General features: G+C 39.5%; 1 protein-coding gene across 1 annotated transcript; it reads right to left on the bottom strand.

Moving 5' to 3' along the window:
• Positions 1–2104: 2104 nt before the first annotated feature.
• On the bottom strand, positions 2105–13103 carry LOC311316406 (protein disulfide-isomerase tmx3a-like; the record flags this gene model as incomplete). Its single annotated transcript, XM_084447247.1, has 16 exons — positions 2105–2194; positions 2847–2915; positions 3987–4116; positions 4354–4410; positions 4676–4729; positions 5734–5791; positions 6493–6591; positions 6850–6916; positions 8537–8614; positions 8828–8927; positions 9891–9971; positions 10574–10619; positions 11695–11818; positions 12574–12613; positions 12817–12871; positions 13070–13103. The coding sequence occupies 16 exons, from the start codon at positions 13101–13103 to the stop codon at positions 2105–2107; spliced, it is 1182 nt and encodes a 393-aa protein (XP_084303373.1).
• Between the last annotated feature and the right edge of the window lie 322 nt (positions 13104–13425).

The following is a 13425-nucleotide window of genomic DNA, read 5'->3' as shown; positions in this document are numbered from 1 at the left end:
TTATTAGTTGTGAGGAATGAGCCTTGTTTTATTGATCAAGTACTCCGAGTTGGAAATACATGTATGTGTATAATAATTATTTTGAATTAATTGTTGATGTTATGGGCCTGTTTGTTTCTTTGAAAATCATTTTGGTTTTTCTCTATAGGAGTGGAAACTCCTTTAACCCTGTAGCGCCTCTTGTATCATATTTGATACCCTGATTTGATAGACCTATTACGTCATCAACATAATCAATACTTTGTTCAAAAACCTGTCTGAACAGGGTACGAGGAGACTGCAACATGATGGATGAAAAAGATATGAAGAAAAAAGGAAGAGGGACCATGGATTTCAGAGTAAACCAGGAAAAGATCATCATTGTAAGATGGTGTGACAACAAAGCTGTGAACCTACTGTCTTCTTTTGTTGGCATCGAACCAGAAGGACAAGTGAAACGTTGGGATCGCAAAACCAAAACATATGTAATGGTTTCAAGACCAGCCAACGTTGAAACATACAACACCTTCATGGGAGGTGTCAACCTCCTTGACATGCTGTCTGCCCTCTACAAGTACAGCTTCAAATCCAGACGATGGTACATGTACATTTGGTGGCACACTGTCACAGTGGCAGTCATCAATGGATGGATCCTCTACAGAAGAGACCAGAAGAAGCTGGAGCCCCAGAAGAAAACCATGCCCCTGCGACGGTTTCAGGCTTCTGTTGCCACTTCTCTCATCAGCGCAGGAAAAAGCCAGCTCAAGTGTGTCAGACCACTATCCTCTCCAGAACGCCAAACACCCCCACCACCTCGGAAAAGGCCAACATCTAGTGTGCCTCCAGATGTGCGCAAGGATGGCATTGACCACGTTCCAACATGAGAAACCCGTCAGAGATGCAATCACTTCTCACATGTCTACTGTGGGAAATGCAGCGTCCACCTGTGCCTGAACAAGGACAGAAACTGTTTTGTTGCATATCACAAAGCGAAATAAAAAAGGATGTAAAAGAGTAGCTGTTTGGAAAAAAAATAATCAAACCAGTTGAAATGCAGACAAATATTCCAAACAAAAAGAAAAATGTTTGTTTTTGTAAAAGAAAAAAACTTGTTGTGATCGCCAAAATGCATGTTATACCCGAGTGTATCAAATGTGATACCCAAAAAATATCACATATGCAAATATTCTTTTTCAGATTTTATTGAATATTTTTTTAAGAGGCCAAATAAAGAGCTCAATTTCAAAAAAACAGAATTTTCTGTCAATTATTTCATAGTTCAGGCTTTACAGGGTTAAGAGGGCCGGTGTGGAGTTTTAGGGCCTGTGTCAAGGGCGTAGTCTAAAATCCAACTTGAGCCTATCACTCTAGATGGATGTACTGTACATGTATTTGAACCCAACTGAACATCTACCGTATTTCACATTCTTCTGCAGAGAAGACTGGTGGCAAAAGGTCACAAAACATACGTCTTGACAGCCTAGCATTTGGTGATGTCCATGGGTTGCAGACTTGAGGGAGTCGATGACAAAGAATAAGCAAACATGACTATTTTATTTGTACATATTGTTAATCTGTCCAAGTACTAATACACACTGAATACATTATATTAAGATTATCTCCACAACATTCAGATAAAAACTTGGCCATTTCAAAGTTCCAGTTGCACAATACATTTTGATACATAAAATACAGTAACTTTGGAGATATGGGCACGTTCATTCAACTTCTTATATTTTTTACTTTTCACAACGGTTTTATGCACAATTTCATAAAATAACTAACCAATGCAGGCAAATAACCAATCGGTGCAGGCAAATAAAACACAATTGTACATTTTGAATTCATGCTACTTCTAATGTTAGATCCAAGTAAAAGAGGTTGCACTGATACTCCATCTGAGCTCAACCCCAGATTGAACATTATCCCTATGCTCCTTCGGTGACTTGAAAGCATTTGATTATGATAACTTTGGTATTAACTTGCCCTTACAGATTTTATAGACACAATATTTAGATTTTCCCCCACTTTCCCTTTTCCCTTTTAAAGGGCAAGTTGTACTGACATGGGATGTACTGGCTTTTGTATTGATGTCCAACAGAGGCAGCTGCTGGCCAATTGACAGTTAATCTTTCTTCTTGTCTAACTTTTTCCGCCGTGGCGCAGCCTCTCCCTTCTTGTCAGCGCTGGTGACGGGTTCGTCATCCTCTGCACACTGATGAAGCAACCGGCGCAGAAACACGCCTATGACTCCTAAACAGCTGGCTATTATGAAGAGGAGGAGGCAGCCCTCCATTGGTGCTTTGGTGTACATAAACTGAGAAAGAAGTTATGGAGAGAGATATGGAGGAAAGAATAAAACTTGGAAATAGTGTATTATAACATTAGATTCCAGATCCCCCTTTGATCTTAAAAAAACAACAACAAATGACTTAAGACTTTTTCAGTGCTCTATTGTCTATCATGTCTACCACCTATCTGATACTGTATGCATGCGTTGGGCTGATTATGATCAAGACTCAAGACTATAACTTCAGTATTCTTAATGTCTGTGTTGCGCTAGAACAAAAGCCATCATACTTTGCCGCTTGGGACCAGATTCTTAAAGTAGCAAATTTATGAAATCTTAGTGCAACAGATTTTACGACACCTTATGTCTGCAGCCAAACTGCACCTTTGGATATATTGGATGGTCCCTCCTCAGTGTGTAATCATTTACAGGCAAGTGGATGCAACGTCATACCTACCTAGTTCACCTAAACTGTTCTAAGATGATACACCAATGAAATATTGCATACTGTAAGCCTGAGATGCAGATTCCATTCAAATTCTGTTTAAGCAATGTACTGCAATGCAATGCAACTTACCATCACAGCCATTTTGCCCTCGTACATCAACCTCTTGAATCGCTGATAGTATCCATTACCCCCTAGAGACTGAAACAGGGGGTAAGGGCAAGATAGTATTAAGAAACAAGATTGTGCCTGTGTAGTTGTGTAGCAAGAGGTAGGAAAGAAACAAATCTAAAGCAGAGAGGGCATTATTTTCCTTTCATATTTTTGTCACTTCAACACTTCTTGTTGGTTCATATTTTTCCACCAACACACCCTCTCTCAACACGGACCACAATGGAAATAAGCTATTAGCGTTATTGTGTCTATATCCTTGATAGTTTTAAATTTTACTTATAATGTGTATGAGAAGCTATGCTTTAGATGCATGTTTTTTATTTATTTTAAATTGTCAAATAAAATCAATCAATCAATCAACCTTAATTTAACTAGGTATGTGAACTGAAAACCTTTATTTTCAGCAACATGCTCTGGGAAGAGATGCAGAGAGAGACAATTTAGTAAATAGCCTTTCTTTTAAACCAAACCGTTAACTGCACACTTATGTGTTATTAAATTAGTTAGTAAATGTGTTACTACAGTAAGCACATTTCCCTGCCAGTTAAGCCTTTCCACTCCTGTGGTTCGGTTAGGGTCAGGCATTACAGTCAAGTGAGGTTATTAAAATGTTTGGAGACCTCCTACACCACCGAAAAGCTAGCAATTTGATGGTGCAGGTTGGCGATATTTATACAAAGGAGTGAGTACACGTCACGTGTGTTCATAAGTCAGAGGACCCAAGTTCGAAGCCAGTGTGGGCAAAGTAAGGGTAGAAGCTAACGGGCGACACAGTGACACCTGTTGCACCTGGATAAACAAGGTCTTAAAGGAATAGTAAAGGGAAAATGCATGTTTAGCCCTGTTTTAAGGTTACTTATGATCATATACAATGGTTCAGATCAAGACGTTGACAAAACTAGCACTTTTGAGAAAGTCAGATAATTGCTCTACCACCGTTTTGGTCATACAATAGATGTGGGTGGGCACCTTAAAAAATCTTTCAAAAACATGTTTTTGACATTTCAAAGACAAGAAGCTCACAAAAACATGCATTTTCCCTTTACTACTCCTTTAATAACTGTCATGTAATCACACACAGTATGATGATTGCCTTACCTCTATACTACCATCGAACACATCATTAATGAACTGACGCAGCTGTTCTTCTGTCTCCACTTTGTCAGGTGGTAAGAAATAGCCATCGATTGATATGTTCAACATAATGATGGAAGGCATGGCCAATTCCCTGTCAACACACAAACATGGGCTTGTCAACATGATGTGGATCTTGGATGCAACAGACCAACTGGCAAAACGGGCACAACCTAGACCGCCGAGTCTGTATGCTGTTGTTAATGTATTATTTTAATTCAAAAGCAACAAGCAGCTGGACCAATGGCAGATTAAATGCACATAGGTATGAGGTTTAGATGAACACACACACACACACACACACACACACACACACACACTTTCCACTTACCCCATGATGAGCCCATTGATATACTCGTTCCCTTCCATATGACCAAACTGTAACTTTCTGGGAAGATACAAGATATACTCTCAATAATTCATACAATTATTTGCTAGAAATTACATGGACATTAAAGAGAAAAATGAACGAAAACATGACTCACTACCAGTCTAGAACAGTCAGGATGCTGACGCAAATGTTGTGAGAACCAGCAAACAATCCCATTTGTTAAGCTACTGATAAATCACCTTGTGGATAGTATGTGTAACATCGCACCTGTACATACAGTACAACAGCAATATGGTTTTACAACAGGACTACTGAAACTCACTTGCTGTAAAGCTCCTTGTATTCTGTAGCCACTTTTTCCACCAATATCTTGCAACTGGGTAAGAAAGGCAGTCACAAATTATACTCTAATACCTGTAAAAAATACTGTACTGTAAGTACTTCAGTAACAACAATATTTACATCAGGTTGAACAATGAACGAGTAACATTCCAATTTAGTGGAAATTTAAAAGTATTTGGACAGTGATATGTGGCTCTACTCCACATTGGATTTTAAATGAGTGCAGACTGTCAGCTTTAATATACAGTAAGTATTTACTATATATTTTGGCCATATTGGGTGAAGTGCCACGCCTGGCTCCAGCCCCACTTTCATTTTCCAAATTCAGGGTCTGGAAAGACTCTTGTCCAGAGTGATTTCTTGGTTGGAATTCCAACCAGACCAATCAGTGTCCTTTGAATGTGATGACAGAATTAAACTGCACAAAGTGATTGGTTAGAGGATGAACTAATTGCTGAGGATTCCATCTTCGGCAACGCCCATCTCGGAAAATAGCTGCAATGGGAGCACTTTCAGACTGAAGAATAAAGTGAAACAAAATGGCAATTCAGTCTGTCAGGCTATGAACTGCCCATTTATTAAGTGCACGCCCCAAAAATCCTAACCCTAATATGCTACAAATAAATCAGGAATTCAAAGTAATTGCATGTTGTAACTAGAGTAGAATGATTCAATAATTATTGTGTAGTAATTGTGCCATTAAGATCAACTGAAAGTGAAAAATGCAGTCTTGAGAACAGAGATCCAAACTCATGTATGTCATTATATTTTAGGCACTAACATACACTACCAGTTCATTTGAGAAAATCCCATTACAATGTCCCATAAGGCCTAGGGATCTTGAATCAAATGTGTAAATAAGTTTAAGATTAGATTCTTAACTGATCTGATGTTTAAGATGTTTAACACAGGCTTAGGTTGTACAGTACACTTTTTATCTATGAGCTCATCTATTGCCAGATGTTGCTATTGTTCCATTCTGTTAGCTCGTAGTTATCTTTTTAATCTCAGAAAATGTGGATGAACAGATCCTCCTACCGGATGCTGTCCTCTGAAGGGTTTTTATCATCCACCATAGCCAGAACCACCAGTTTGCCTGGAGAGGAAAGGACAACAACATCAACAAAGATATAATCATAAATGCTTAATAGAGCACAGCTTTTCTGATAAAAGAATAGTAAGACTGTGGGCCAAGTTGTAACTCATTGATTTGAGTTTGCAGGCTTAGGCCTGATTCATAGTCGACGTAAACAACGCAAGCTATGTTGTGAATTTGTCACTTGACACAAGCAATAGTGCAATTCCTTGCATTTCCACAAAACAAAACACAGAACGCAAGCTCTCGAGTCATGTTGGAGCTTGCGTTCTGTGTTTTGTTTTGTGGAAACGCAAGGAATTGCACTATTGCTTGCGTCAAGTGACAAATTTCGGCATGACACAGGCAAGGACGCAACGAGATCTTGCGTGGCCTTCGCGAAGCTTGCAATGCTTGCGCTTATGTAGTTTGCGTCGACTATGAATCCGGCCTTAAGATTCACTTCGAGTCCAACCCATATCTCCCTGTTGCATCCCATCATAACTGAAATCTTAAGACGTTTTACTTCATTGTTTGAATGAAAACAAATCTAGGCTATATCTAAAGCAAAACATTGAATGTATTAAACAGTATCATGGTCTCAAAAGCCCTTCAGTAAATATTTCATTGTTATTATTTTGTAAATGCCGTTAGACACCCAGGAGAGTGAAAACCAAGTGAGTGGAATGTTATCATAGTTACAGTAAGCCCATCATACATACCTGAGTCTCCCATTGCATATAACATATAGCTGTCAATCTTGAGGTAACTAAGAAAACGCTCTCTATTTATCCAGGATGTCAGGTCACCATCCTGTTCCTCTGTGAAGAAAGTAATGTATATGATATAATGCAAGAGATAAGTATACTGTAAAAATGTACACTATGTGACATTTCCCTTTGCTCCATTACTGGTAAAATAATCATTGTGATGATCTAGTGTTGTGTGCAGGCCCCACAAGATCACAATAAAATATTATTTCATGAACATTTAATATTGGACATTAATCTCCTCTATCGATGTACAAGAGGTATGGTTTTTAATTTATCATCACTAACTATCAAAGTGGGGTCTCTTACTATTGTAAGTGAAGTAAGTCCCCTCCTTGAACACCGCTACAGCTGGAAGATGATGAATGGTTACTGTCTGTGGGAACAGAAGCAGATGACTTGGTTTACTTAGCTAAACATGCCTCTATCATTATAATGCTATCTACTGTAGATAAATAATGAGGCTGTATTTACTTTATTCAAAAAGTTCGGTCAACTCCCTTGTACTGCTCTCAACTGTGTCTCCGCCTTAAGAATAGATAACCCGTCTTGTCCCCAAAGTGGAAATTTGTTTTGCAACACAGACACACACACACTATATATAACACACACTATATATACATATATATATAGTGGCATCTTCCCGACCGCCGGGCGGCATGAGGCTGCCCCAGCGTCGCAGTTCACCAGCACAACCGTGCCCACAGTGCTGCACAAGCGCCACCCCCGACTTCAGCACCATGGACAGCGCGGCCAGGTTGTAGACAGAGTCTACCGGGCATTTCCTGGTCGCCACGGCAACCCCGCGCCCCAGCTGCAACCGATCAGCTCATCAGCTCCTGACTGCTGTGGCACCGGCTGCGACCAATCAACCGGGCACAAAAGCCCAGCTGAGTCAGCAAACAGTAGTAAGAGGACTCAGTAAGTGGAAGGGAGAGCAGAGCAATGCGAAGCAACGGTCCCCCTTGATGCATCTAATCTCGTGTTTTTTTTTGTCTCTACCGCCCGCAGGTCTGGGCCGAGTCCAGACACCCCGGAACCCACGCAGCATGGCTGAGGGAACCCTGGAGACAACGAGTCAGCCCGGCTGGCCGACTTTTCCAGTTTTGTTCCAGTTCCAACACATTATTTTCTTGTTCTTCCTTCTAATAAATGCATCATTGCAAGAGACATCTGTCTTGAGCTCGCTTGCTGTACTCTTCTCTCACCTCCCTGCCTAGGCCTTATATATATATATTAGTTGAAAAGTGTCTATTTTTTCAGATCAAATACAAAACAGTCTCAGTAATTAACTAAAATCTAAAATGGTGAATGGTGGATGTCCACCCTAAATATGTACTGCAGATCACTTATTACCACCAGGATAAAAATGTTGGATACTGTACTTCAGTCTGCAAACTGTAAGTAGCCACAGCCACTCACAGAACAGAAACAGATGGCTGACAGGATTTGATTTGTGGTCAATCAGGGTCATACACCTTCTGAGCACAGATTTGTCTGAGTTAAATTCTAAGCTTGTTTATTTAGAGTCTGATCTCTCACAAATTATGTTGGCATGAATCATAATTGGTGTTCTCATATGAGGTGCTGTTGAGTCTGCTTCAAAATGACTATATTTTGAATTGTGAAATGGGAAGGTGGTAGATGTGGGAGGATGGACGGGCATTCAATACCTTTTGTTCTAACCCGCAACATGATTCTAACCTTGTTTTTCTCGTTTTTACACTATCTCTACCCTAACGGAGACCCTTAACATTCAATTTGCAATGCCTAAACCAAACCAAATAATTCTGCATGCATGCCTAAACAAAGTTAACCTGATATATTTTCTACAAAATCCACTGCATTTTGAATCAGACTCAACAGTACTCCGTATTGGAACACCAATTATGATTCAATCACAAATATGTGCGCAGGCAACATTTGTGGGCTTCTGGGATTTTACTACAACACACATTCATTTTGTGAGAGAGCAGGTTGGCTACTGTAAACTCACCTTAGGTAAAATGTCCCTTGAAGCAGAGAAAAAGGATGTGTGCACAATCATCTCCTTGGCTGAAGTGATATAGTCCGTCTGAGGAGAACAATAATAAGATTAAAAAAAAAAAAGTCTGTGGCAATGACTGAAAAGGTATGCTCAGCAAGATAACCAGATGAACCAGCATCTCACTTCAACCATCAACATACAAAATTCTAATCTTCTCTGTGTGTGCATGTGTGCGTGTGTGAGAGAGAGAGGGAGAGAGAGAGAAAGAGAGAGAGGGAGAGAGTGCGTCTCTGTCCATACCTTTAGGGTGGATGACCCTCCAATATAGACAAAGAGAGCATCATGTCTACTCATAACATGTTGAAACATCTGTAGGCTGGGGAGGGCTCTCACCAAAGGTCTAGATCAGTGGAGAGATAAGATGGGTGAAGAAAGAATTGGGGAAAGTAACAGGTGATGGTGATAGGTGAAGCAACAGAGTGAAATGTCACACAAATGGTTCACTATTACAATACCACACCGCTAATTGAAATGTCTTTACAGTTACTACTCTAGAAATGGTGCTCAGAGAGCACAGACCTCCGCCCCTACATGCATTTCGTGGCTCTGTGCACACCAAAATTGGCCAGCTCTAAATTGGCCCATGCGACACTCCTCCACCAGGTTTCATGAAAAGCAGTCTGGTAGTTTTTGAGTAATCTTATTCCAAAAAATGAATGGAGGTGAATGGCTAGTGGCCGTGTTTGGGCGCTTCGTGGACCCTCCCCGTAATTTGCTGGGGTGGAGGTAAAAATGACTGGTGAATGGATGGCTCTATTTGGCTGGCTCTGTGGCGCCCCCACCAGGTCACAGCCAGTGGGGGGCAACGCGGTGCACTCCGGGCTCCTGCCCCACACACCCCAGTCCAAACCCCATGTCTCTAGCACACCCACACACGGAGCTGGCTTCGTGTTTTGTTGTCATTTGTGGATCCAGCCTGTGCTTCGGATCTGCTCCAAAATGTAACGGGTTATAAGGTGGCCCAATGTACACCCCTCCACCGAGTTTCATGAAAATCGTCCATGTAGTTTTTGCGTAATCCTGGTTCAAAAAATGAATGGATCCATTCCAAAATGTAAATGGTTGGACCGTGCTCCACCCTTCCACCAAGTTTCGTGAAAACCAGTCCAGTAGTTTTTGCGTGATCCTGCTAAGAAACACACACACACACGCACAAACACACCCACCCACGGCGCCGAAAACATTACCTCTCGCTCTGCACTGTCACTGGGGCGGGCCTCAGAAGTCTCCATGCTGCTAATGGCTAGATTGAATGACTCGGTGTACTTTTAAAACCTCATAAACTCTTGAAAAGCAGCCTTACCCAGATACTCTAAGTGTAAAATCCATGATGCCATCTTTGGTTCTAGGGCCTTGATAGTTGTATTTTACATCATCTTTCAACCTAACAGAGAACGAAGATAAACAAACATACCATGACAGGAGTTCTAGTGACATGGTTAAATCACAGCAAAACAATATTAATAATTTAGGCAAACCTTAAAAAACAAATAGAGCTTCTCCTGACGATGAATTTAAGAATTTAACTGGGAGCGGTGAACACTTTCAAAACCACATTCCTGTCCACATTAAGCAAGTCACATGGCTGCCTGTTGGAATGAATGAGTGTCTTTAAAAATTTCAGTGTCTTAAATCTTAAAACTATCTGAACTGGCTCCTCACTATTACTCTCCCAGTTTAGCCAAATTATGGAAAGTTGCAAATTTCTTTTCCCCTTTCAATTCATTTACTTGGTGAAATTAAGCTTTGAATTTCATTGTATCACTGTACAATGGTGTCCAAGGACTGCACAGAGAGATTCAATTCATGCAGAATAAATATATTGTGGCAGGGGACAGATGCTGCAGAACTGGAAATATTTTCTCTCATTATTATTTATTTAACTCATATAAATATATCACTCATTAATTATTTGGGACCACAATTTACAGTATTTATTCCTGCCTCCAAGTACAAAGTTATTATAACTATGAAGAAATGACTCACATCTTTATAGCAGGATAGCCTCCCACTTTAAAGTCATTTGCAATACCTGAAAGAAATGAGAAAAAAGGAGTAAAAATGTGATTGTGAGAAATTCAATTTCAACCTCAAAAAAGAATGCACAATTAAACTTGGACAACGTCATGAATCTTGTACAGTATCTTGAATCTTGCACACCTTTGTTTACACAACCTACAGTAGACATCCCAAGAATCTATCCCCTTGTTATACACTTGTTACAGTATTTGTTTGCACACAGGCAGAAATCACTAGAGCCAAAGGTTTTATCTTCATGTGAAATAGCCTTGAGGGCAGGATATGAAACGAGTGGGGGAGAGGGAAACAGCTTCCTCTCTACAAATCTACTACTCAGATAGAAGGCAATTCAAAGACCCTTTAGTGTGATATTACTGAAATTGCTAACTATGCTGTTAGCCCATCTGTTTGGGATGGCTTAACTTATTGCATAAATCACATACACACTTGGATTAGGCTGCATCCATTATTACCCCAGGCTTGTAAGTCTTTACTAATCCTATTAGTGTGAACAGACTGGACTGGCTAAGACAATTTGTCTTTGACGGGTCAGATTGTGGTTGGTTGTCTCATTTCACAATAGTTACTTTATATATAATTGGGAAAATGTATAGACAAACAACAAAGATAATATATAGAGATGTATATAATTGTGTGGGAAAATAATTAGGTTACTGGTCTAGAGATTGCAGAATTCTAAGCATACACACTTTAACTTGAATGAGTTCGAGTTTGACATAATTGAATATTTCTGTGGAATCCAATTGTTTTGATGAATTTCTTAAACTTGTACATTGACCAACCAGTAGATGTCACTGGTGTCGTGCTTTTTGGATCTGTTGACTGATTAGTCAAATTTACTCAAATTACTTTTAATTCCAAGTGGGATAAGTTAAATAAAGTGTATCATACAAAAACATCCTACTTAACTAAAAATAATAATTCCTTACTGATTTCAGAAAGGTTAGGTGGAGGCAGCTCCCACACTTGACACTAGTGCTTAGAGTGCAAAAACTCGACAAGAGTACTTTAGCTTACCTTTGGGAAAAATACTCATGTGATTTTCAGAAAGATGCCTGATTACTCACGGGTGTTTGCTGTGGCATCTACCCTGCCCACGTGGACTGGAGACCCCATACTTTTCAGCTCTGCTCCAACTTCGTACCATATTGGGTCTATTTCCTTGCAGAATGTACACCAAGGAGCATAGAACTGTGCCATACACATGCAACGATTTAGAGATCAATACAGTAGTATCAATTATTCAATAATACTGTATTCATTAGTATGACTGACATTACTGACAAACATTAGCAACAAATTACCAATAAACAATAGAATATATAGCCTACTGTATCTTTTGGACCATGAAAACGGTCTTCTACTGTTTATTACATTTATATCTTCATGTGGCTCCTGGCTTTTGAACCAGTGTGCAAGAAATCCTTTAATGATTACAGCCAGGTGTTTAGTGTAGCCACCAATTACTTGTGAAATGGATAATGATCCACAAAGGAAATAAGTCCATATCAAGTATATCTGCTTATCTGAATTGTCCGAAAGCTTTGTAGCAAGACCAGTGAAGATATCGAATTCTATGATTGAATGAATGAATGAATTAATGTAAGCTCAGTCCCGACTTGATGGACTAAACTAAGAAACGTTATCAAATCAAAATATTTGTGATAATGATGAATAGTAGGCTATATGAAATGTGAAATAACTGAACTCAATAAATAGCCTATCTGTGTCAGATTTACCAGCTACTGTATGTAAATTGGGCTTATTTTACTAATTCTAGAGTTTAATTAATTAATTGTTAATTTTTGACTCAGGCCAAGTCATATCTCTTAGCTTATACATAGCCTATCAAAAATTAGAGCCTATTGAATTTCCGTTGACATTCTGCCGTTTTTATTAGCTCTGAGCTGTCTTTCTTAAATAGTATGAAATACATGCATGCGTACTGTTATCAGCCATATCTCATCTCCTCTTGTTTCCATAAACCTGACAAATAAAGAGAAGAGAAAATTAGATTGGTTATAAGCCTTATACTGTAGCAAGTTTTTGATGTATTCAACACTTTCTATGACGTATTTTTTCACGTTATGCATTTGGCTACCCTTTTTAGCTTATTTTCCACAACGTTATCGAAGAAGTCAAGTGTATCAAAAAGAAATGCTAATGCATCCAATAAGAAAATAACTCACGTGTCGTCGAGATCCTCCACAACATAGGCTGATACAGCACTGATACTCAACAAAACTGTAAATCAGAAGGGTAAGCTATTTTATTTTAAATAATACGCCTTTTGTTGGTCGCCACAACCAACGGCTGCTTTAATTACATTAAATACACTGTCTTCACAATTTCTCATTTGAAATAGCCTATGATAAAACATATGGGTTACTGTAGCCTAGTTAACCAAGGTAATAGCCTATATATCAACAAGTGATATCCTACCTGCGTATGTGACGTAGAACTTAATATTTGCCATGTTGTAGGCTATCTCCGAAATTACTAATCAATCAGCACACGCGTGTTCGGTCACACCGGTGTCCCTGACGGCGGCAGCATTAGGGTAGTTGAAAGGGTGTTTATGGGTTTAAGGGTAGGCTTATCGTCAAAATAAAAGTCTCGGACAGATTTGCGCCAGGATGGAGGCCTACTATCAAACGGGGAGACCAGGCAGTCGCCAAAGAAAGCGCATTGTGTTGCCTCTGGGTATGAAATGCGCTATACAAATAAAGCTTTGATTGATTGAAATAAAATAAAATAAAACGCAGAATATCTATTGAACATTCTGTCCGCAGAATATC

The sequence above is a fragment of the Borostomias antarcticus genome, assembly GCF_949987555.1.
Source record: "Borostomias antarcticus genome assembly, chromosome: 12".
NCBI classification, from domain to species: Eukaryota; Metazoa; Chordata; class Actinopteri; order Stomiiformes; family Stomiidae; genus Borostomias; species Borostomias antarcticus.
This window is presented reverse-complemented; position numbering and strand designations above follow the sequence as displayed.